This window comes from Perissodus microlepis, chromosome 15 (assembly GCF_051167445.1).
Source record: "Perissodus microlepis isolate ML-2025 ecotype Zambia chromosome 15, ASM5116744v1, whole genome shotgun sequence".
NCBI lineage: Eukaryota > Metazoa > Chordata > Actinopteri > Cichliformes > Cichlidae > Perissodus > Perissodus microlepis.
The window spans coordinates 39473173-39494550 of NC_140475.1; the positions used below are offsets into that span (position 1 = coordinate 39473173).

Genomic DNA, 21378 nt, shown 5'->3' on the forward strand with positions numbered 1-21378 from the left:
TGGCTATATTCATCTCTTAAATTTCTCTCTTTCTCTTTTATTTAATATAACCACACTACAGACAGACAAGCGCCTGTTTTTGTGCGTTGTGGTTAGCAACAACGACGGTAACACCATCGCGTGTCCGCTTGTTTATGTTCCACAAAAACCTTTCACAATAAAGCTCAAGATCCTGTTGAGACTTTTCAAAATAAACTGAATCACGTGAAAGAGCAGATTATTTACGGATGAGAAGTAAAAAAGAGCCGGCAGGTGCTAAAAGATAAACCTTAGACTCAAACGTTAGAACAGGCTTTTCCCCGCAGCACGCCGTGTAATAAATACTCACAAAGAAAACGGCGGCCGTTACAACTTATGTCTAAAAATTTATCGTTTCATGCATCGGTTAAAACACTCGACTCCAGCTACATGACGCCCAGCTGGAAACACTTCCCGCAAGTCGAGCTGCCCGAGAGTCACAGAATTTACAGAAAACGTTACATTTTTGTGATTTATATCGTTATCGGACGATAGCATTCTTATATCGGGATATGAGATTTTGGTCATATCGCACAGCCCTACCTGAAGGAGTCCCCGGTGGCAAGGAACCTGGACAAAATTGTTTAAAATTAGTATTTTGTGTACTGCAGTTACAAATACATTATTCCAATTCCAAAACACTTTTGTGATGTCAGATTTAAATTACAAAGGATAATTACATAATGTATATTAGATATAATCTAAAACAGTCTGCGGGGATTATACACAAATATTCAACTATCCCAGAATTAAACCAGGTCTAAATAAAAGAAAGGAGTGAGTATCACAACAAAGATTAACCCACAGTGGTCCTCGTACCACAGTTTGATATCAGCAAACACTGAGAGCATACACTGATAGACACCACAGCCATGCTATCATTGCAAACACTGATAACAGCATAAATCAAATTAAATCGGGACTTGATGAGACCTTTCGAGTATCACTAGAAATATTATACACAGTCGTCTCCGTACCACAGTTTGCTATCAGTAAACGCCTACGGCATGCACTGTTAGCATACCACATCCATGTTAGCAGTGTATAAACGATAGTTTAGCATATATTAGCACAGGTATCAATAAAGGACTACCGTATTAAACACTTTTACTAACCTCAGGCAGATGGACAGGCGCTCTGCAGGTGGGATTGAGCGCCTGTAGTTGGTGTCTAGGCGGGCGATGCTTGGACCAAAGCGGGACAGCAGGTCCTCAAACTGGGCGAGTGAAAGACGGTGATATCGCTGAAAGCGGCCGTCGTCCAGGCGCAGCTCCTGGAGCAAATGGTGAAACTCACCAAACTGCTCACGTGTCTGGAGGACCTGATGGACCCAGGTACGGCGAGGACGTCCTTAACGTCGCTGCTCTGCTCTCCACAGTAAATAGAGAAGGGAGACTCTCTCTTCAAATGCTAGCTCGACAGCTGCCATGTAGCAAAGATACCGTCTGGCCCAACTTCCTCCCACATCCCTGGTTCACGCGCGTCAAAATTGCATATTTTGACACACGATGAATTCGCGTTGGACACGCGTCGAGGTGCGAATGTGCACACGTCAAATTAGGGGCGTCTGGGGCGTTTTCGCCCGCGTCTATCGCGTTCGGTGTAAACACACCGTTACAGACACAAGATAAATCAGATAACTCTGCACTGAGCTCCATCTGAAGGTTTAAGACAAGTTCAAATACGATAAAGCACAGAGGTAGCAAAAACAAGTCAGATGTCATGAAAATCAAAAACATGTCTCAAAAATGAAACGAGCTGTTACACCTGAGACTCATACTGAGTCATGTCAGTGATTACTTCAGCTGTTTCCTGGAATACAGCTCCTTCCTGAAGCACTGAACGGGTGGAGGCTAGGATGGAGGAGCTCTCTGACATCCGGCGCTGACGGTCCCATCAGGGTAAAGGACGCCAGCTGACCTCAGTCAGGTGGGCTGTGTTAACAATGCTGGTTTCAGACAGTGTTCCCGGGCACATTTGGTAAGCAGCACAATCATGCTGATGAGGAATGCAGTGTGGTCCACAGGTGTCCAATAAAGGAGTGCAGCCTCGTCCCACACACACACTCTGGTGTGACGCACTGCAGACCATGGGGAAGTCTTTGTGTTGTTTATGAAGTACTCCACAGTCTTTTAAAACCTCTGCCATCTTTACCTCTAAACATCTTTTCATCTTTACCCCTAACCCTACCCTAACTTATTACCAGCTGAACCGTCTTGCTTTTTCAGACATTTTTGCCTTGTGCCAACTTTATTGGGACCTGCAGCAAGCATCAAATTTAATATGTCTTAGTTTAAACATTTGTTATTTCTGTTCTGTAGTGAATTGTAGTGAATCTTGCCTCATGTGACTGAAAGTCTTTAAATATTTCAAATTGAAAGAACTTTTGTGGTTGTAACAGTCGTGTTTCCTCTGGGTTAAAAAATGATTCTGACTATGAAAGCTCAGCCACCGGGATCAGTCAGTTGTGTTGCCGATCGTGGACTAATAGTGATATCACATGATTCCTGCAGTAGAAGGAATTGATCGATAGATAGATAGATATAGACGTCAAACCTGAGTCAGCCAGCAGGGGGCAATGCTGTCCAATTTTTCATCATCATCATCAGCTTTTACAGAAACACAAACATCAGAGACTGCAGACTGCTCTGAAAGCAGCAGAAGGCCTTTAATCATTCAAATGTAGTCACACCATCAGAGATAACATTATTTTGACTTTATTTTGAAAGACAGGAGCAGAAACCTTTATTCATACACACAGAGATGAGTGAGAGCAGCTTTCAGGGCTCGGCGTTAGCTTTGACTTTACTGAAGGTTTCCTCTTATGCTTTGTGCTTCTGCAAACAGCAGCAGAACAAACGCCACACAAATCATCATTTAAGGGTTTTAGTTTTATGTAAGCAGCTGCTTCGAGGAAGGCCTTCAGGGTTCTACAGAGAGTTAAACCTCAGTCACATATCAGCTCAGACACAACGTTCAGAATCAGAGAGGCTTCCACTTCTTATCCATAACTGAACCTCCAGAAACCCGACAGAGAGAAACCCAGTCAGAACCTGCCTGAGAATCTGTCTGATTTAAGTTCCTGTCTGTGATGCAGAGACAGCCACAGGGAGCTGCTCACAACTTATTTTATTTTGAAAATCTGACTGAGAACCGCAGAAAGAGCTATGTTGAAGCTGTAGTGTGTAAGTGTGAAGTACACAAGTGGGTTAAAATGAATAAAATCTTCATGTTTTCTCACAGACACTGGCCTGAAACATCAATCACTCCCTCAGTGCAGGTCTCGGTCAGTCTTCAGGTGTTTGTGATGCGTCTTTGCTGAGATGTGACTGATCAGCGATCGATCAGGCTTAATATTCATGTTTGATCAGCAGCTGGGATGCTGCAGGATTCATTTTTAAACATTTATGGGAGCTTCGTGATCGATCAGAGGTCGGGATGTTGGATCTTTAAAGCTGAAACTGATCGATTAATTATCAATAATGTAACAGAGTGAGGACGACTGGCTGATTGATCAGTGAGCATCAGTACTGCGATTGATGAGAAGCTGCTGTGGTTAAAGAGGACTCAGGGGGGCACCGCAGAGCTGCTCAGGTCGCCCTTCAGTGGATGCACCACCACATGACCGCCAGCGAGGCCAGTACACCAATCACAGAGCTCGTTGCAGAGGAGGGGGCGGAGTTACACAGGTCAGAGTTGCAGCACTTGAAGGTAAAACTGGAAACCTGGAAGTAATTGATGATGTCACAAATCAGTGATCAGACAAAATACGCACAGCAGTAGGAGCACATTCATAATCAATACACTGATTCCTCTTTGTTAGGGTATCGATCACACTGGAGTCTGGACTCCAGAAACTTCAAGAACTTAAAGAACTGCAGGAACCTTTAAGGCGGTTCTGAAGGAGGGTTTTGAACGTGCCAGAGGAGAAGAGTTTACAACAGCACTGCAGTTATGTGCAATGTTCCCTCTAAGCTGCGCGCGTGCGCAATTGCGCACTGCTGGCACGTCTCTGCGCACAGAAAAGCTGCATTGCGCACAAAAAAAAATCTAACCTGAATTGAGATTAAAATTAATACTTTAACAATTCAGTTTTGCAGTGTGAGTCAGTCAGTGACTGGCTGCTCCCGTATGGGATTAGAAGCCACCTTATCCCAAAGTCCAGCCAATGATGCGATTCACATTCGTATATACGCAGCTAATCAACGTCGCTGACAGGCTCTGTCAGCGTCCTTATGTGCCGGTGTTTTAGCGAGCAAAGCGGCTGATGTGGAGTGAAGCCACGTTAATGACAACGTGTACAACCATTGGAGATGTGAGCAGGACAGACGGAACAACTGACGGAGAAAGTGTGGACTTTATACCAGTTTTTAAATTGTGTTGATCGGCCACGTAAAACCAGAGTTATGATAAAAAATCTGCAATGTTTGGTTTTCTTCCTGAATACTGTCGTTGTTTATATTTACTGCGGGAAGAAACGGTAAAAACTGCGTTTTATAAGGAAAACACTCGAAAGCCTGTGAGCAAAAACAAACCCCCCCCCCCCCCCCCCCCCCCCCACACACACACACACACACACAAAAAGGCATTTAGTTGTTTAGGGAGGGGGAAGTTTTAGGAGTGACGGCGTGTTTTGAGAGATTTGCGACGTTTAGCACAAATCTTGTGTAGTTAGTGTGTAGTTAGTGTGTAGTTAGTGTGTAGTGTAGTCAACAGTTTTGTTGTGTGTGTCAGAACAATGAGGCGACTGCTGAGTGTTACAGGTGTTACAGCAGTGATACATCTGCTGCTGTCAGGCCTGCAGGTATCAGGCTGTTGTTCTCCTTCATCTCATAGTGGACAGAAATTATTTTTGGAGCGGCACAAATAATTTGTGTGGCATCAGATTTGATGCAGAACAGCTGATTGTTCTGTAAATAGTTTGAAATGTTTGTTTAAAAAAAAGTCTTGGCTGCATTTTTAGGTAAACAGCTGCAAAAAACTTGTTTGCATAACTCAGTTACTTTTTTGAAGAAGTAACTATATCATTAACTGCCCAACATTGGTCATTATTTACTGTATGTTGCAGACAGAGTTACAGACTCTCTCCCAGACCACAGACTCATAATACAAGTCAGAGCTTTATAAATATATAAAAAAAAGGAAGTTGTGTTTTCAAAACTGGAGTTCAAGTTATTTTTACTTCCAATAGTGTTGACATACTGCACAGGTCATCAACACGATTTTCTTTAATTTTCATTGTAAGTGGGCTGAAGCAGTTAATTAAAAGTAGTCTAACAGAAACGCTGTAATTTGATTATTTTAATAAACATGTAACTTGGATGCTGGCGTGACCACAGTGCACACGTCTGCTGTTGCTCACAGTGGTCCAAGGGACGCTCAGGGAGTTTGTGTGTTCGCTCAGACACATGAAACATTAGAGGGAACATTGGTTATGTGATGTTATTTCTTCAGAGAAATCTCGAAGAACTGAGTTCAGATTTTTTTTTTACATTTTGGATTTTGGATTGTTTGTTCAGCCACAGCTCTCTGATTTTTACAGGTTTGTAAGGAGGACTCATGAAGCATAGACTGATTATTGAAAATGTCTGTGCGGGTTCTCTGTGGCGGTCTTAATCAATGGAAGTGAAAAAAAAATGAAGATGCCTCTTTGATAAGAGGTGAAATAGCTTCATGAAACATCTGTTGAGCTGTGACTTTTTGATTATTCGAGGGTTTTTTTTGCAGTGAAGTAAATCATCTGCATTTGAAGAAAAGCTTTCTTTAAACTATCAGCAGCCTCACTTTAGTGTAAAATACAGATGGTGTGTCTCAGTGAGGTCCATGGATGCACAGAGTTAGCTAAACCCTCTCATGTGTTGGTCCACACACGGGATGTCAACCTCATTTTACACTGTGGGCCGGAAGTCAACCTTAGGTGGGCCAGATCCTCTTTATTTACACATTTAATGCCTGACATATATAAATAGTTAAATTTCAACAGCATGTTTGCATGATGAAGAAAAAAAATGCTGCTCGAATTACATTTACAAAACATTTTTATAGTTAATAAGGAAAACATGGAATTTTTCTATTATTTCATGACTTTCATGAACCGTCATGGGGGAGGTTTCTATGAGTAACAATAAACCTAAAAAACTTGTGAAAATACAGTTCAAAATTTAAAAAAATCATGCCCTTCTGTACATTTTGCAAAGGCCTCCTGTGGGCGTCTTTGCTGTGCCTGATTTTGGCCCCCAGGCCTTATGTTTGATACCCCTGGTCTAGACTCTGAACTGAACACTTCCTTAGCAGAAAAAGTCCTTGCAGCTAAAATATCCCAGAAATAAAGAAATGTTAAAACTTAAAGGAAATATTTGCATCGGTATCCCTGGCATCGGTCAGTGGGTGCGCTAATGGAAACATTTTTTTGGGAAAGGTTCACTTCAGGCTTTTAATGAGCCACATGAGGTCATAACATTTGTTCTGGCGGGTTGCGAAAAATCTGCCATTTTACTGTGGAAGATGTCACTGTGCCACTGTAACACATCTGACCACCACACCATCCTGCTGGCCTCTTGATGGCTAGTCATTGATGGCTAACACTCTGTACAAACTGGAACAACTAACACTGGACTCTCCCAAATTCATCCTGGGTAATTTCAACCACTGTTCCCCTGACAAGTCGCTTCAAGGATACCAACAGTATGTTACATGCAGCACACGTCAGGGGAAGACTCTGGATAAAAGCTACGGCTCTGTACCAGATGCATTTAAAGCCTTACCCCTCTGCCCTCTCGGCTCAGCAGACCACCACACCATCCTGCTGGCCCCTGCTTACAGCCCAGTCATCAAGAGGATTAAAAAGGTCACCAGAAACATCAAGCAGTGGACAGAGGAAAGTATCCTCACCCTACAAGGATGTTTCGAAGCCACTGACTGGGACAGCCTTCTTTCTCCCTCTGATTACATCGACAAATAAGTTGACACGGTGACATCATACATCTCCTTCTGTGTTGACAACATTATCCCCTCAAAAACAGTCTCCATCTACCCCGACAACAAACCCTGGATCACCAAGGAGCTCAAGGAAATCCTTAATAAAAAAAAAGAGGACTTTCTTCACCGGCTCTGCTCTGGACAAAAAGGAGGTCAACAGGGAGGTCAAGAGGGCCATAAGAGCTGCTAAACTGGAGTATAAAAACACTGCTGAAAAAAAATTCACCACAGCGGACCTCCGCTCAGCCTGGCAGGGCCTCAAAACCATGGCCTCTGTGAATACTGTGGTCACCACCCCCAGAACCATCCAGGTGGAGGGCAGCAACCCCTCCTCCCTCCCTGACGACCTCAACGCTTTCTACACCAGGTTTGAGATGGACAACGTCACCCAGCTTGAAGAGTCCAGATCCTCACTCAAACCTGGCAGCTCTGCACTCACCTTCAGGACTGAGGACGTGGTGAGAGCCCTCAGGAGGACCAGGGAGAGGAGCTCACCTGGCCCTGACAACATCAGCAGTCGAGCTCTGAGCCACTGTGCAGGGCAACTAGGAAGTGTGTTCTGGACTCTATTTCAACACTCAGTTGACAGTCACACCGTCCCCCAGCTGTGGAAACACTCCACAGTCATCCCCAAAAGAAATAACACAAAGTCTCTGAATGATCTTCGTCCTGTGGCCCTCACCTCCCTGGTGATGAAGGCCATGGAGAAGATCATAAAACAGCACATCGTAAAAGCAACTGACCCCCTGATGGATCCACTCCAGTTTGCTTACCGTGCACGCAGAGGTGTCGATGATGCAAAAATCTTCATCTTGGACTCCATCCACAAACATCTGGAGCTCCCTGACTCCTCCACCAGACTTCTGTTTGCTGGTTTCTCATCAGCGTTCAACACTCTGCAGCCTCATTTCCTGGCCACTAAGCTTTCCTCCCGATTTCACCTGGATGTTCAGTGGATATTGGACTTTTTGACCAACAGGACTCAGAAAGTTCGGGTCAACAACTCTCCTTCCGGTCTCCATTCCACCTCCACTGGCTCCCCCCAGGGCTGTGTGCTCTCCCCCTTGCTCTTCATCCTCTACACTGCTGACTGCAGATCCACACAGCCCAACTGTCACCTGGTGAAATATGCTGACGACACAGTTCTCCTGTCACTGCTGTCAGGCCCCTCACAGCACCACGGGCCCGCTCTGCAGGAGTTTGTAGAGTGGTGTGACAGCTCCAAACTTGAACTGAACGTGAGCAAAACCAAAGAGATGGTGGTGACCTTCTGCAGTAGGCAGAGGGATCTGGCTACTTCCGTCACCACCACCATCCACGGGAAGCCAGTGGAGGTAGTTGAGAAGTATAAACACCTGAGAACCATCTTTGATAACCTCCAGAAATTCTTTGCCAACACAGAGGAGATTCTCAGGAGGTGCCACCAACGGCTATACCTCCTTAGGAAACTCAACTCCTTTGGAGTCAGCACACCCGTCATGATGACTTTTTACTAAGCCTTCCTGGAAAGCATCATGACCTCCATCACCTGCTGGTTCCACTCCCTCAGCCTTCAGAACAGGAACAGACTGCAGCGCACTGCATCAGTGTGCTCTACAGTCATTGGCCTGTCAGAACTCTGGCGCAGGTTTTCAGCCAACAGGCCCTTAGACAGGCAGCCAAAATCATCAACGACCCCTCTCACATTCTTCACCCCGCATTTCAATGGCTCCCCTCTGGGCGACGCCTCTGCTGCATTTCCTGCAGGACTGAGAGGAGGAGAGCCACCTTTGTCCCCAAAGCCACTCTGGTTTTTAAATCCAGCCGATGAGACCATTTCCCACACCCAGAAACATAAACTACTCTACACTCTTTTTATACTGCCGACACTTTACTCACTTTTAGTCACTTACAGTTATTTATTCACCTTTCAGTCACTTTAATTTTAAAACTGTGCATGTATTGTATATTCTGTGTATTTATTATCTCATTCTTATTACCTGTTTGTGCCATGCTGCTCTGTTGTATCTTAATTGCCCCTTGGGGATAAATAAAGGCTTTCTGATTCTGTACTGCTGTCAGTGGATGCTCTGATGGCACAAAGAGGAGCTTTATCACATCAACATCAGCAGCAGAACAGAGCGGCTCAGTCTGCGGGGGCCTCAGCACTGATGCTAGCTGTTACCATCAGAATAATGACTGGAGTTCAAAACCAACGGGTTATTCTATTCAATTCAAATACTTTATTGTCCCACAAGTGGAAATTTGTTTAGCAGCAAGGCAACAATAAGAGTGAACAAAACAATAACCACAACAACAACCACTTCCACTCTAACCCTAACATAGTTCCACTGAGGCTCAGGGGTTAAAGGTCAGAGGTACCTGGGGGAACATCTGTGCCAGCCGGCCGTACTCACAGTCCGAGTACTTCATACACTGACGGTACGTCATCCCACCTGCAGGACAGAAACATTAGAAACATGAGTAGAACCTCGGAGGTAAGAGCTGCTGGGCTGATTTGCATCCAGCTGGAGGATCAGACGTGGAGCGTCCGGACTTACAGAGGTCAGGAACAGTTCTATAGGTAACAGGTAAAAACAGGTGTGACTGTACCTCTCTCCCTGAGCGTGAGGCAGGCGTCGTCATAGCTACACTCTCGCTCTTTGGTGCAGCTGGCTGTGTAGTCCTTACAGCTGTAACAGCGGATGGCTGATCCTGAAACACACCACACATCTGGATTACAACATGTCCACTCAGGGCTCTGAAGGCCATCTGAGTGGGAACAATGATCAGAAACATAAAAAAAAGTGTTCCCTGCCTTCTAAGATGAATCAGAACCAAGACTTTCAGTCCACACTAGTTCTTCATCTGATCAACGTGAAACCAGCTTCAGCCAGGATGAGGGTCCAGGTCATTAGGGTCGTCAAATAATTACAGGCCGAACAGTTTCAAATGTTTGGAAGGTAAAAGATGTGTGTTCCACTGAAGTCTGATATAAATTACTGAGCACGGAAACTGTTAAATGAGCAAGAATCTTAAACACAGTCGGACTTTCAGCTCTGCAGACACTCCAAACATATTGAGTCAGGTAATAACAGGTCATCACTGACAGAGGCTGGTTATTCCCATAGAGCCAGTTCCTGTCACAATACAGACTTCCTGTTAATGAAACGTTAACTGTAGACTCTACATGGACCTACAGCCTCCTCACACCTGACCGCAACATCTGTGGTCACATCTGCAGTTTTATCCCATCGATCACCTGAACCTGTTAACCAGGCTCAGACCAATTCACCATCTACCAAATGACTCTGACTGTATCGGAACTCGGGCTTCACGTCAGACCCCAGTTTACTCAGAACAATCAGACCCTGGATATGCATACATCATGACTTCCATTCCCTAACTTTCTGTTATCCACAGTCAGGAAGCAGTGCCCTAGTTTAAAACCAACAAGAGTGTACGAATAATTGTTTCCACGTGGGACTCGAACTACAGTTTGGAAAAAGAGAAAAACTTCATCTTTTCTAAAGCTTCATGAACAAAAAGCCACATTTAATCTGAAGCTCTTCTTTTCAGCCCACAGTATCCACATAAATGTGCAAAACCTTATTTCTTTATAACCATTTTCATTAGTTATGATTTAAACCAACAGCTAGCAGCCGCACCCATCACCCGTCCCACTCACTGTGAATGCTTCCTATTCAGCACTTTCAGTATCGTTCAGATACACAGGGACTGTTGAGCTTTTGTATTCAGTTTCATTTACACAGCAGCAAATCACAACAGCAGTCTCTTCAAGGCTCTCTCTGTTTTACAGTAAAGACCCTATGTTTATAAGTATATATGTATATGTTTAAGTATATGTATATAAAGTCTACAGAGTCAGACATGTGAGTGAATCAAACATACCCAGTCCGATCAGAGTGCAGCAGATCACCAGACAGATCCCCAGGGTGCTCTTCATTTTCATCTCTGCACAGCTCACAAACTCATCTGTCAGAATAACAGAGCAGGTCCACGGCTCATCCAGCAGCAGCACTGATGATGATGATCAGGAGGAGGAGCGATGACTGACTCTGATCAAGGCTGAGTGTAGCTCAGAGGCCACACCCACTGGATGGAGCCTGTGCCATCATCTTATAAACAATCACATGCATTATTTCCATGGAAACATGCGGTCTGCAGTCATCATGAACACCAGGTGTGTCCTCAGTACCAGCAGTCACAGAACCTCTAGTGTCAAACGTTCGGTCCGTTTCTTTGGTGAGTTTGTTCCACTGCAATGTTCAAACTGACACGTTCAGCAGGAAGTTTACAGTTTGCCATTTCTGTGGTGTTCGTACAAACCAAAGAATGAAAACAGAGAGGTGAAAGCACCAAAGGATTACGGTATCTCTGTGGGAGCCGTGGTCAGAGGTGGGCGAGGAGACATGACTTACACGAAGCTTTCATGGTTCAAACCTTTAACATATATCAGGGGGTGCATGATATCATATCAGGCCTCACGGAATAAAAATAATAAACTAGAACAGTTAAAATTAGAAAAAATGATCCACGATTTGGACGCCAACAATGCAAGGGCTCCCTCTTTAGATAAGTACAACACTATTTGTGCATTAAAATATAAACTAATTCAAATACTAACCAGCAACATTAACAGAGCGTTCACCTTTGTAAGACAGAAGTACTTTGAATTTGGGGACAAGCCACATAAGTTGTTAGCTAGACGGCTAAAGAAGTTAGAAAATGACAGAATGATTCACAAAATTAGATCACGCAATGGAAACCTGGTCACTTCACATAAAGACATTAATGATAACTTTAGGCAGTTTTATGAATCTCTCTATACTTCTCATTCCACTGCAGGGCCTAAAGATATGCAGGACTTTTTAGATAAGTGTGACCTCCCTGTGTTAGATCAGGTGGATCGCAAGATTTTGAATGGCAAGATTACAACTGAAGAAATTATTAAATCTATTGGTTTATTAAAAAATGGTAAGAGTCCAGGCCCGGATGGGTTAGGGAATGACTTTTACAAACACTTCAAGATTAAACTTGTTCCATATCTACTTAAACTGTACAACCATGTCTACAAAGTGGGCAATCTACCACCAACATTGAATGAAACAATTATTACAGTGCTCCCAAAAAAAGGTAAAGTCTTGGAGGAAGTGGGATCATATAGACCTATTTCTTTATTAAACTCAGATCAAAAAATCCTGGCTAAAATACTAGCGAGTAGACTCAATATGGTAATAGATAAACTGGTACACTCAGATCAAACAGGCTTCATACCAGATAGGAGTTCCTTTAATAATCTAAGGCATCTATTTAATATAATTTACTCCTCCAAGGCGCAACAGGATCTACTTGTACTTAGCTTAGATGCCGAAAAGGCATTTGATCATGTGGAGTGGCCCTATCTCTTTGCTGTCTTAGAGAAATTTCAACTGGGACAAGATTTTATTTCCTGGATAAAATTACTCTACAAGAATCCCACAGCCAGAATCCTTACAAACCAAACATTATCCACTCAGTTTAAGCTCAGCAGAGGGACACGTCAGGCATGTGTTCTTAGTCCTGTTCGCTCTGGAACCCCTGGCACAGACAATTCGTACTCACCCTGATATACATGGCTATGACACAGCATATACTTCTAATACTATATCGCTCTATGCTAATGACATTTTACTATACATAACAAAACCCCAAACTTCCGTCCCAGCAGCCCTCTCCGTTATTGACAAATTTGGCACCTTCGCCGGTTACAAGATCAGCTGGAGAAAAAGTGAAATATTGCCCATCAAATTGGAAAGCAATGAGTGGCTTGCATCTCTCCCATTTAAAATAACTTGTGAAAAAATTACATATCTGGGCATCACAATAACAAGAAAATATAGTTCCTTAGTGAAAGAAAACTTTCTCCCTCTACTGGAGAAGCTAAAAAACAACATCCAGTTTTGGAGGACACTCCCTATCTCCTTGATAGGAAGAGTGAACTCAGAATGGTATTTCTCCCGCAATATCTGTATTTGGTCCAAAATATCCCAATTTTCCTGCCCAAATCTTTCTTCAACAAGCTGGATGCCATTATTATGTCGTTTATATGGAACTACAAAACACATAGAATAAAAAAGAACATCTATGTAAACACGGATCCCTTGGTGGACTTGCACTACCTAACTTTATGCATTATTATTGGGCATCAAATTTAAGAATAATTTCCCTCTTACTGGATGATACAGCGTTACTCCCCCATGGTCTGCAGATGGAGCGGGAGGACTGCCTTCCTTACTGTGTTGGTGGAATATTACTTTCTCCTACTCCCTTGACAAGTGCACACTATAACTATAACCCAGTGATCCATACCACTTTGCGAATTTGGAAACAAATAATTAAGCACTTTAAACTGAAATCATTATCAATGAGTATGCCTGTTACAGCTAACCCCTCTTTCCTTCCATCATGTGCAGACGGAGCCTTCAACGTGTGGCAGGAACTGGGAATTCGTAAATTAAAAGACTTATATTCAAATGACACCTTCATGTCATTTCAACAATTAATAGATAGATTTGGACCGCGCAGCCATTTTTTTAGATATCTTCAACTACGAAATTATATCCGCACACATCTGCCGCAGTTTGAAAGCATGTCGTCTGACACCTTGGATAGATGCCTTAGTGATAGCCGGGGGTCCGAACAGAGAATCTCATTATTCTATAACTCAGTACAGGAGATGAGTACACCTTCAACTCACTCAATTAAAGAGGAGTGGGAAAAGGAATTTGGGATTTCCCTATCGGAAGATTTTCGGCAGGAGGTCTTACGCAACATAAATACGCTTTTTATTAATTCCCGTCATTGTTTAATTCAATATAAAATTGTACACAGGTTACATTACTCAAGGGAAAGACTTCACAAAATGTACCCAGACTGCTCTCCTCTCTGCGAAAAATGTATGACACATTATGGAAATCTGTTACATAGTTTTGCACTTTGTCCAAAGCTTCAGGGTTTTTGGTGTGACATTTTTACTTACCTGTCTAATATTTTTAAAAACAAGATTGAGCCAAATCCAACAGTAATTATCTTTGGGATCTCCAAAGAAACACAAAGTTTACAACATTCTCAAAAAAGGTTTATGTCATATGCATTGATCATCGCAAAGAAAGTGATCCTGCAGCTTTGGAAAGGCAAAGAGGTTCCTGTGTTAAAGATGCGGCTTGCAGAACCCAGAAAGAGTCCCAGAACTCTTCACCTTGAAAAAATAAGATATACCATGAATGGCAATGTGAAAGATTTTGAACTAATCTGGCACCCTTTACTTGCATATCTTGGGAAAATATAAATTTTTGGCAGTCGGGGGATCGGGGCCCATAGAGGGTGTTTGTTTTCTTTTCTTTTGTTTGTTTTGTCTTGTTTTGTTTAGAGAAAAAGGGGGCATAAGTTCTATTAATTTGTAACAACTGTGATACTTGCTTCTAATAAAAGATATTTGAAACAAACCTTTAACATATATAATGATTGCTGTGAAACTTTAAAATCAAAAACTTTTCAAGATGTTTCTGAAAAACGATCCGTTGAAATCTGAGGGAATGTTTGAAACTGAATATCTGAAAAACTATCAAAGATAAAAGCCTGAAACTTCACTGCTCTTTCTTGTCATCAGAATAATTCAGGATCTGTGATTTGGGACGTCTGTGAGCAAAGGGCTTTGATCAGTGGTTGTTGACAATTGTTGACAATTCAGATTTTGACTGATTCTGATGAAAACTCCAGGCTGTTATTTCTAGGGTGTTTTAGATATTCTTGTGCAGACATTTTCAAACTAATGACCTGAAAGTAGGTCGATGGACTGTTTTTCAAGGACACACATCTAGAAGTATTTGATGTATGAAGCTAAAATTTCACAACACAAATTAGTTCTGTGAAAATCTTATGGAACTACGTCAAGCCTAAAATGTTTTAAAATGTACTGATTTCAGGAAGAATGACCACCTGGACAAACCTCAGGTCATAAATCAGGGGACTAGATCTCATGAGTATTTTACAGCCTGTCTGAGAGCTCAGAGCTGGATGTGGAGTCTCTACAGAGTAACAGCATCTCAAAATGGCCTTAAAGCTCATGTTCTCATGTTTCTTTGACCAATCAAAACCACAGTCTGAGACTACATGTTATGGATCACATACCAGGTAAGAGTAACTCTCATGCCCCCCCCCCCCCCCCCCCCCACACACACACACACACACACACACGCACAGGGAGGCCAACCCTTGAATTGGCCTGTGCTTGAATGCCGCAGAAACGTTGTTTTTTTTTAAATAGTTCCTTTTCCTTCATCAGCTCATCAACTCTAGTAAATTGAAAACATTATGAAAGAAAGCAGCTTCACAGATGTTCAGGATCAACTCTGGTGATGCCTTTGTCTCCTCCTCAGCCTCACACTCTAGACCAGGGGTCCCCAATCCCAGTCCACGAGGGCCGGTGTCCCTGCAGGTTTTAGGTGTGTCCTTGATCCATCACAGCTGATTTAAATGGATAAATTACCTTCTCAACATGTCTTGAAGTTCTCCAGAGGCCTGGTAATGAACTAATCATGTGATTCAGGTGTGTTGACCCAGGGTGAGATCTAAAACCTGCAGGGACACCGGCCCTCGTGGACTGGGATTGGGGACCCCTGCTCTAGACTCTCAGTAGGAGTTAAATAAGAGTGTCGCTGCACGGCCCTCGGGGCTGATGTGATGGTGGCGTTCGATGACAGTCGTTTAACTCAGAGTGGCAGAAGAAGAAAAGCTCAGTGTTAGTACTCGAACACTCCAGAAACAAACAACAAGCTTCATTGAAAGAGAAACAAAGAGGAGAGGAGGTCAGCGGGCAGCAGAGACAGAGAACAACAGCCAGTTCATGGCCTGCCACAGCGGCTGCTTTGTTCTCCAGCATCAGGCCATCAGCCCCTCATTGAGCATTCATGTCAATCAGCTGCTCCACCCGCAGAGCAAACACGCTGCTGGACAGGTCCAACAAGGTTCAAGAACACAATGGAGAAATGCACCAAGCCCCCAGTATGTCAGTCCTTCATATACGTTCAACAGACACATGTGCTCAACACTGATACCAGATATGTCCCATGATGCTTTGGGTTTTAGACCAGGTGCAGAGCTTTAGTAACACACGATCAAAAACAAGGAAAACACCATAAAAATGCAGAGTAATTGATTTCCACGTTTTTAGGGTTGTTGTTTTTGTTCTGTATAGCCAACACTGAACACATTGTCATCGTTTCACATTTCCTCTTTAGTTAACCCGTCAGTCTAAGTTTGCTCGTCATCATCATCTTCCTCTACCTCTGATGTAACCGTCCGCACTGTAGCTCTGATTTTACTCTTTTATATATCGATTTCATCACCTCTTTATTTATTCTCCTGTTTACTGCTCACTTCATCTCTCACCCTGCTCCAAATCATTGATCCTGATAAATTGTGTTGGCGCCCTCTGGTGGTCACAGTCTGTAGCAGCAGCCTTCTGTGGTCAGCTGACTCTGAAGTCTGAACCAATTAAATCAGAGGAAGACTGAAGCAAACTGTTTCTCTGATGATGAGAACAGTGGAGGTAAGTGCTGTGTGACGGACTTTCCACCATGTTATATGGATCAACCTTTGACCTCCCCAAAGGAGGACTTTTGAGGATTTGCATTTTTTCCCCTCTTAATATTAAACACCTTCATTTTGTGTTTACTTGTGTTATCTTTTCTAATGATTACATTTGTCTGACGATCTAAAACCTTTAAGTGTGGCAAACACAAAAAGAGGACGTCGGGAAGGGGGCGAACACTTTTTCACACCACTGTAACTCAAAGGATGAACCAACAGCCAGTCTGTGAGACACAGAGCAATATGTAGAGTTGGATATCTTGAGACCGGTCTTGCTGTCTCAGATTGACATAGTGGTCGGGAGATTTGGAGTCAACAGTATCCATGAACGTAACATTCGATAATGTGTCATGCGCAGAAGCATCAGCTCTAAGAGCCGTGCTTAGAGAGCGCTTTGTAGTGAATCAGAAGAGTCGACTCCCATTGAGCGAGAGCCGCTCCTCGCTTAATTTCCTTTTGCTGCTCAGCTCTCACACAGTGGCTCAGCTATGCTCCAATCCCTCCATATTGTGGCCAATCACATGTGAGGATATAGGATAATATCATTATGTGAAAAACAGAGAGGGTGAGAGACGCGACAGTCAAGTGGAGCATAAGTCTGTCCTCTCAGTGAGTGATTGAGACAGTAGACGGCGGTGAGGAGGGCTGTGCGAGTGCAAAAACACATAAATATGCCCGACACCCGTAAACGAAGCAGCGTCTGGCTGCAGTTTAAAGACTTTTTTGTCTCCGCCTCAGTCTTGGTCTTGTCTCGACTTTGTCTTAGTCTTAACTCGGTCTGTCTTGGTCTCGATACCCTCTGGTCTTGGTCTTGTCTTGGTCTTGGTTTAGGCGATCTTGACTACAAGTCTAGGAATATGTTTGGTGTCTCTGGAGACTTCATACGTTCTCCAGGTTAATCTGATTTGATTATTGAGAGATAAGTTGGCAGCTTTTATTACTCCATAAAAAAGAGAAATAAAATGAAAAGAAAATCAATGTAATGAACATTATATTATTTTATATGACAGAACAGAACACACCAACATTTAGATCACACACTAAATATTGATTGAAATGGTTAGGAATGGAGTTACTAATGAGATAATACATGTGTATTGGAACTTTTTGGTTTCTGGATAACTAAACAGACCCCGGGTCAAACAGACCCAGGAACATCATTGGTGTACCTGAGCAGGGTTAAAAGGTCATTCTGAGCTCATCTTCTCAGTGACTGCTGTAAAATAAAATAAATAAATAAATAAAATTATAAATGAACGCAAAGCAAATTATTGTGCAACAGTTGCAGAACAAAGAGGGAATAATGCAAATGTACACTTACAATTTAAAACAAGATAAAAACGTGTATTTATTAAAACCGAAGAGAAATTTGGTTTAAAAAAACAAAAAAAGAGAAATGTTTCTCCTAAATTCAGCCAGCAGACAGGTTTATATATTTAAGGTTTATAAACTTTGTTCTGTATGTCGAGTATAAAATGTGTCCATGTGCATGTGTTTGACTGTATTAGACCTAAATCTGAAGAAGATATGTGTTTCTACTTGTCCTACATTAGATATATTAGTATATTTACATTTGTTACTTAGCTAACGTTGCATAAACAGTCTGACTGCAAAGCAACAAATGAAGCTAAAAACAGACAAACTGATGATGACTTTGTACACATGATGAAGACAACAGGTGTTATCTTACCTGTTCAGTCTGTACCGTACTTTTCTGCCATCTCTCTGAGACAACTGCACAGACTTTGCTCAGATATGAGATCTCATGTGATTTCATGATATCACAGGAGCTTCTGCCTATGAGGCACATGACCGCAGCCTGGCTAGATTGTATCAAGTTATATCAACATGACTGAATCTAACAAATGTTAAGTAAACTGTACATGATTTAACTACTTTCATTGTGAAAATTTATGATTGTTTTGTTTAAATTACACATTCGATTCTTGTTAACAAAACCACCAAATTTCACTTTATCTCACTCAGATGTCCAACAGAACAAATGTTAATGAATAATCTTAAAACATTAAATTCAGCTAAATTTTGACTGAGCTAAATCAGTGGCTCATGCCCCACATGCCTCTGTTAGTAAGTTTTGTTAGCCGGGTCTGTTTATCGGTGTGAAGCCAAACGTACTTAAACGTTTTAGGATAAACCGAGCAGACAGTTCACTCTTTAAGCTAAGTGTATTTATGGGAGCCAAACAGCTGCCCGTGGACTGTGGTGAGGACATAGACTCAACCATGCTGTGCTGAAGTTTGTCCTTAAAGAGCTCTTATCCAGTATAAACCACTAATAATGAGACAGACAGTAGATGGAGAAGTCCTCCTGTTTCTTTTGTTGTAAATGCCATGGTTTGTTTTCTTTCTGCAAGTGTCCAGAGTCAGAAGAGACTGAGAAGGTGAGAGGAGATGGGACACTGGCTCTCCATCCTTTGCCATTACTCGCCTCTTCCTCAAAGCCATGCTCACCTCAGCTATCAATGTACCCGCTCCATTCCAGTCACACCTGTCAATTATCAGTTTACCCTCACTGACCCACGGCCACGTCCAGCTCTAAAAACACTTTACTACGAATAAATCTGTTTTCTTAATAAAACACTGTAAATGTATGTGCTGTCTCTGCATTTGAGTCCAGTTTTTCCTATCGGCCTGTGACACTGCATCCCTGATGATACACCAGGACAGATCCAGCAGTGTGTGAGGAAGAGGAGGAGAAAAAGGAGCCAGCAGCAGCTGAGAGATGGAGAGGAGAACAGGGGGAGAACAGACAGCCGTTCTCTGTACTTGTTAAAAACAATTAAAACACATTCTAGATATTTCCAACACAAAATATAACAGCTACCTATACAGTGGCAAATATGTGGTGACAAAGAGAATCCAGATCAACTGGAAAATAAGACTGTTTTTGTAAAATGAAAAGTTTTATCAATGTAGCAGAGCAGTGAGTCCCTGCTGCTGCTGCTGGACAAACACCTCATGTTTCTGTGTCTGCGGACTGCCAGGACAGGATGGATCTGTTAAGGAGGAAAAGATGGACAGACAGCTTTGATAATACTTTGATTTATCCAGAATGCATTTAATGAAAATATTGTTTTCAAAGTGGGATTGTGCTGCTTTCAGTGGGAAAGGTTTACAGCTTTTCTAAATAAAAAAATGTAGCTACAATATGTTCATGAACCTGACGTTTGCAAGTATCAGCATCAAATCATGAATGTGAAACTCCTGGTGTTTCATGTGTCCTGATGCTCAATCATCCAAGTAAACAAATGCCAAAAATGCTCATCTGGACACATGTGAAACTCCTGGTGTTTCATGTGTCCTGATGCTCAATCATCCAAGTAAACAAATGCCAAAAATGCTCATCTGGACATAGTGTTTTCTGGGGCGTGGTGTTTCACACAAATATAAATAAAATAAACACGCTGTCCAACACATCTGTAGCTGCTGCTGTCACACATGCTCGGTGACAGCAGCAGTGTGTTATACCTTCTTGGTCTTCTTGACCTTTGAAGCCTGTCACCAAATTCCAGCAGATTCTTCACCAGGACCCTTTGTGATAGTTTTCATGTTTCATACAAACTAAAGTGATACACAACATATGCAGTGCTATACACACATATTTACATGTTTCTAAGAGTTTGATAACCAAGCTGTTACCACCATGTTCTTGTTCAACATGGGAAAAACACAAGACTATTTTCAAATGAGGATTGAAGCCTTTGCTGTTTATTAGATCAGCCACATGCATTATGATCCCTCAATACAATCATATTCTGGTTAGAACTGCATTCGAAACTGTTGGGCCAATATTTTCAGCTTATATGGCTGAAACATTTTCAAATGATGAGCTTACACAACAATGAGTGAAACAGTAAGAGCATGTGGAGAGTTTGGAAAAATCCCATTAAGAAGAGAAATCAAACATTTGGATTCATTTTTTTTTTTTTTGCCTGTCCCGTTTGGATCTTTAGCCATCCGAATTGTTGTCTGAAGGCCAAGAAAGATGCTAAGCGGATTTACTTCAGTAAGTGGATCATCATGGCCTTGCCATATTGGTCCATTTGATTGACCTTTATTATAATTATGTATTGCTTTTTTTTTGAGTTTTGGTTGTTACAGATGGGACAGACATGACTGGGGGATAGGAAAGGGAGAAAGAATGAAAGAAAGAGAGGGTGAGAAAGAAAGAAAATAGAGGGGAGAAGAGACGGGCAAGGGGGCCCAGGCCCATCTGGACCGGGACCCACAGCAGCAGCACCGCCCCGCCCCACAGAGTCCGGGGCAGCCCACCCAACCCCACCGCAGAGAAAACTGCACCCACCCCATTATCCAAACATCTCCCAGACTACACAAGACAATAGACACCCTGGAACGTGGGGCCTCCCTGCTGCTGCGGAGTCGGGGCAGTCTGCTTCTCCCCACCGCAGGGAAAAGGGTAACACCACCTGGGTCTGAGTGCAGTTTCCCCCTCCAGGGGCAAGGGTACCTAGACCTGGGGTATAGAGTACGCTTGGGGAGTGTGATTGTGTGTACAGTGTCTCTCTATGTCTGTCTCCACGTTGGGTGAGTGTTGAGTAATTGCATATGAGAGCATGAGGGTGGGAATGGATGTTTGTATCTGTGTGTGCCTGTATGTCTGTGTCTATATGTCAGGTCGGGTATCAGACGCCACCTCTCTGGGGACATCTCAGGCCCTCCAAGGTATGGAGGCCTATCTCCCCCCACCACTCCCCCTGCCAGTGGCAGA

General features: G+C 42.8%; 1 protein-coding gene across 1 annotated transcript; it reads right to left on the reverse strand.

Annotated features, from left to right (window-relative positions):
- Positions 1–2667: 2667 nt before the first annotated feature.
- On the reverse strand, positions 2668–11033 carry cd59a (CD59 molecule (CD59 blood group) a). The gene is made up of 4 exons (XM_084952776.1): positions 10888–11033; positions 9589–9690; positions 9358–9431; positions 2668–3743 (listed from the first exon to the last, which is right to left on the reverse strand). The coding sequence occupies exons 1-4, from the start codon at positions 10946–10948 to the stop codon at positions 3621–3623; spliced, it is 360 nt and encodes a 119-aa protein (XP_084808902.1). The 5' UTR covers positions 10949–11033; the 3' UTR covers positions 2668–3620.
- Between the last annotated feature and the right edge of the window lie 10345 nt (positions 11034–21378).

Excerpts from the sequence above, each read along its gene's own strand:
- cd59a (XM_084952776.1), bottom strand. The coding sequence starts at position 10,948 with ATGAAAATGAAGAGCACCCTGGGGATCTGTCTGGTGATCTGCTGCACT. Across the intron at positions 9,691-10,887 it reads CTGCACTCTGATCGGACTGG|GATCAGCCATCCGCTGTTAC; the intron begins GTATGTTTGATT and ends GGTGTGTTTCAG. Across the intron at positions 3,744-9,357 it reads TGGCACAGATGTTCCCCCAG|GTTTCCAGTTTTACCTTCAA; the intron begins GTACCTCTGACC and ends AATTACTTCCAG.